Raw genomic sequence first — 1,447 nt, 5'->3', positions numbered from 1 at the left:
CTCGCTATGGCCTTTGACCGGTATATTGCAATTTGCAATCCACTGCATTATTCCTCCATCCTAACTGTTTCCATAATTATCAGAATTGGGCTCACCATATTAGGAAGGAGTTTCTTCTTTATTACACCTCCTATCATCCGTCTGAGACTCTTCCATTACTGCCATCCCCACATCCTCTCTCACTCTTTCTGCCTGCACCAGGATCTTCTCCGCCTAGCCTGTTCAGATATCCGATTCAATAGCTACTATGCCCTGATGCTGGTCATTTGCACACTGATGGTAGATGCTATTCTCATCCTCTTCTCCTATGTCCTGATTCTTAAGTCAGTTCTGGCAATTGCCTCTCAGGAGGAGCAGCATAAGTCATTCCAGACTTGCATCTCTCATGTCTGCGCTGTCCTTGTGTTCTATATCCCAATCATCAGCCTCACAATGGTGCACCGGTTTGGCAAGCACCTCTCTCCTGTGGTCCATGTCCTTATGGGCAACATCTACATCCTTTTCCCACCTTTGATGAACCCCATAATCTATAGTGTCAAGACCCAACAAATTCGTACCAGAATACTTAGAGTCTTTTCTCTTAAAAGAAATTGAAATTGAGATACTCAGGCAGGTCTTAAAAAAAAAAAAAAAAAGAGCAACAATAATAAATAAAATCTGTTGAAAAAAAGGAATAAATTTGTTACAATTAGAGCTTTAGCCTTGAGTCCANGGATCAGAGTTCCTTTGGGAAATCATTTGCCAAAAGCCTCAGGCATAAATATTCCCCTCTGCCTGTCACCAAGGAAGAAAAAGTAAGTAGCGGCTATGTCATCTGGAGTAGGAGAAAAAGGAAAATCTTCACAAAATACTATTTGGAGAAAAAACACATTTGGACACAACACAAAATGGGAATCATGGATACAAAGTGAGTACTGCAATGGACATATGATGCCTAAAGCCCAAAGAGGACTCTTCACTTCAAATGGTTAATTAACTGAAAGGAAGAAAATAATACTTTTTTGAGAGTCAACTCAACTAAAATGCAATTTTCATCAATAGCCCTGGGAAAATGTCCCAGGCAACATATCTATTCCTAAACTTAGCTTCCTACTCTTATTCATTTCTTCCATATTCATTTTTACTTATGGGATCTAAGAATATATTCATGTCCTGAAAGTGGATAAATAATAGCTTTTAAATGACACCAGAACAATGGTTCTTAAATGACTCCCAGGCAGCAGTTAATATGCCTCTGAAGAACAGACTTGCTCAGACATATTTTCTAAAGTTAGTTTTTAGGGTGATTTTTCTTACTTAAAAATTTCATCTAATTCTTCAGAAATTGGAGCATTTCTTTTCAAAAACACTCTCTCAGTATCTCAGTCCCAGAATGATTGCTTCAGTAAACACCAACATGAATTCCTCCTTCTTCTTCCTCACTGGATTTTCTGGGCTGGAACAGCAT

The 1,447-nt window shown here is 38.8% G+C and overlaps 1 protein-coding gene across 1 annotated transcript; it reads left to right on the top strand.

Moving 5' to 3' along the window:
- Positions 1-3: 3 nt before the first annotated feature.
- LOC103589372 (olfactory receptor 51V1) lies at positions 4-594 on the top strand (the record flags this gene model as incomplete). The annotated part of the gene is made up of 1 exon (XM_008571326.1): positions 4-594. A coding segment is annotated over one exon (591 nt), but the record flags the coding sequence as incomplete, so codon positions are not given.
- Positions 595-1,447: the final 853 nt, after the last annotated feature.

The sequence above is a fragment of the Galeopterus variegatus genome, unplaced genomic scaffold, assembly GCF_000696425.1.
Source record: "Galeopterus variegatus unplaced genomic scaffold, G_variegatus-3.0.2 Scaffold679, whole genome shotgun sequence".
Lineage (NCBI taxonomy): Eukaryota > Metazoa > Chordata > Mammalia > Dermoptera > Cynocephalidae > Galeopterus > Galeopterus variegatus.
The sequence above is the reverse complement of the archived record's forward strand: the minus strand, read 5'-3'. Positions and strand labels throughout refer to the sequence as shown.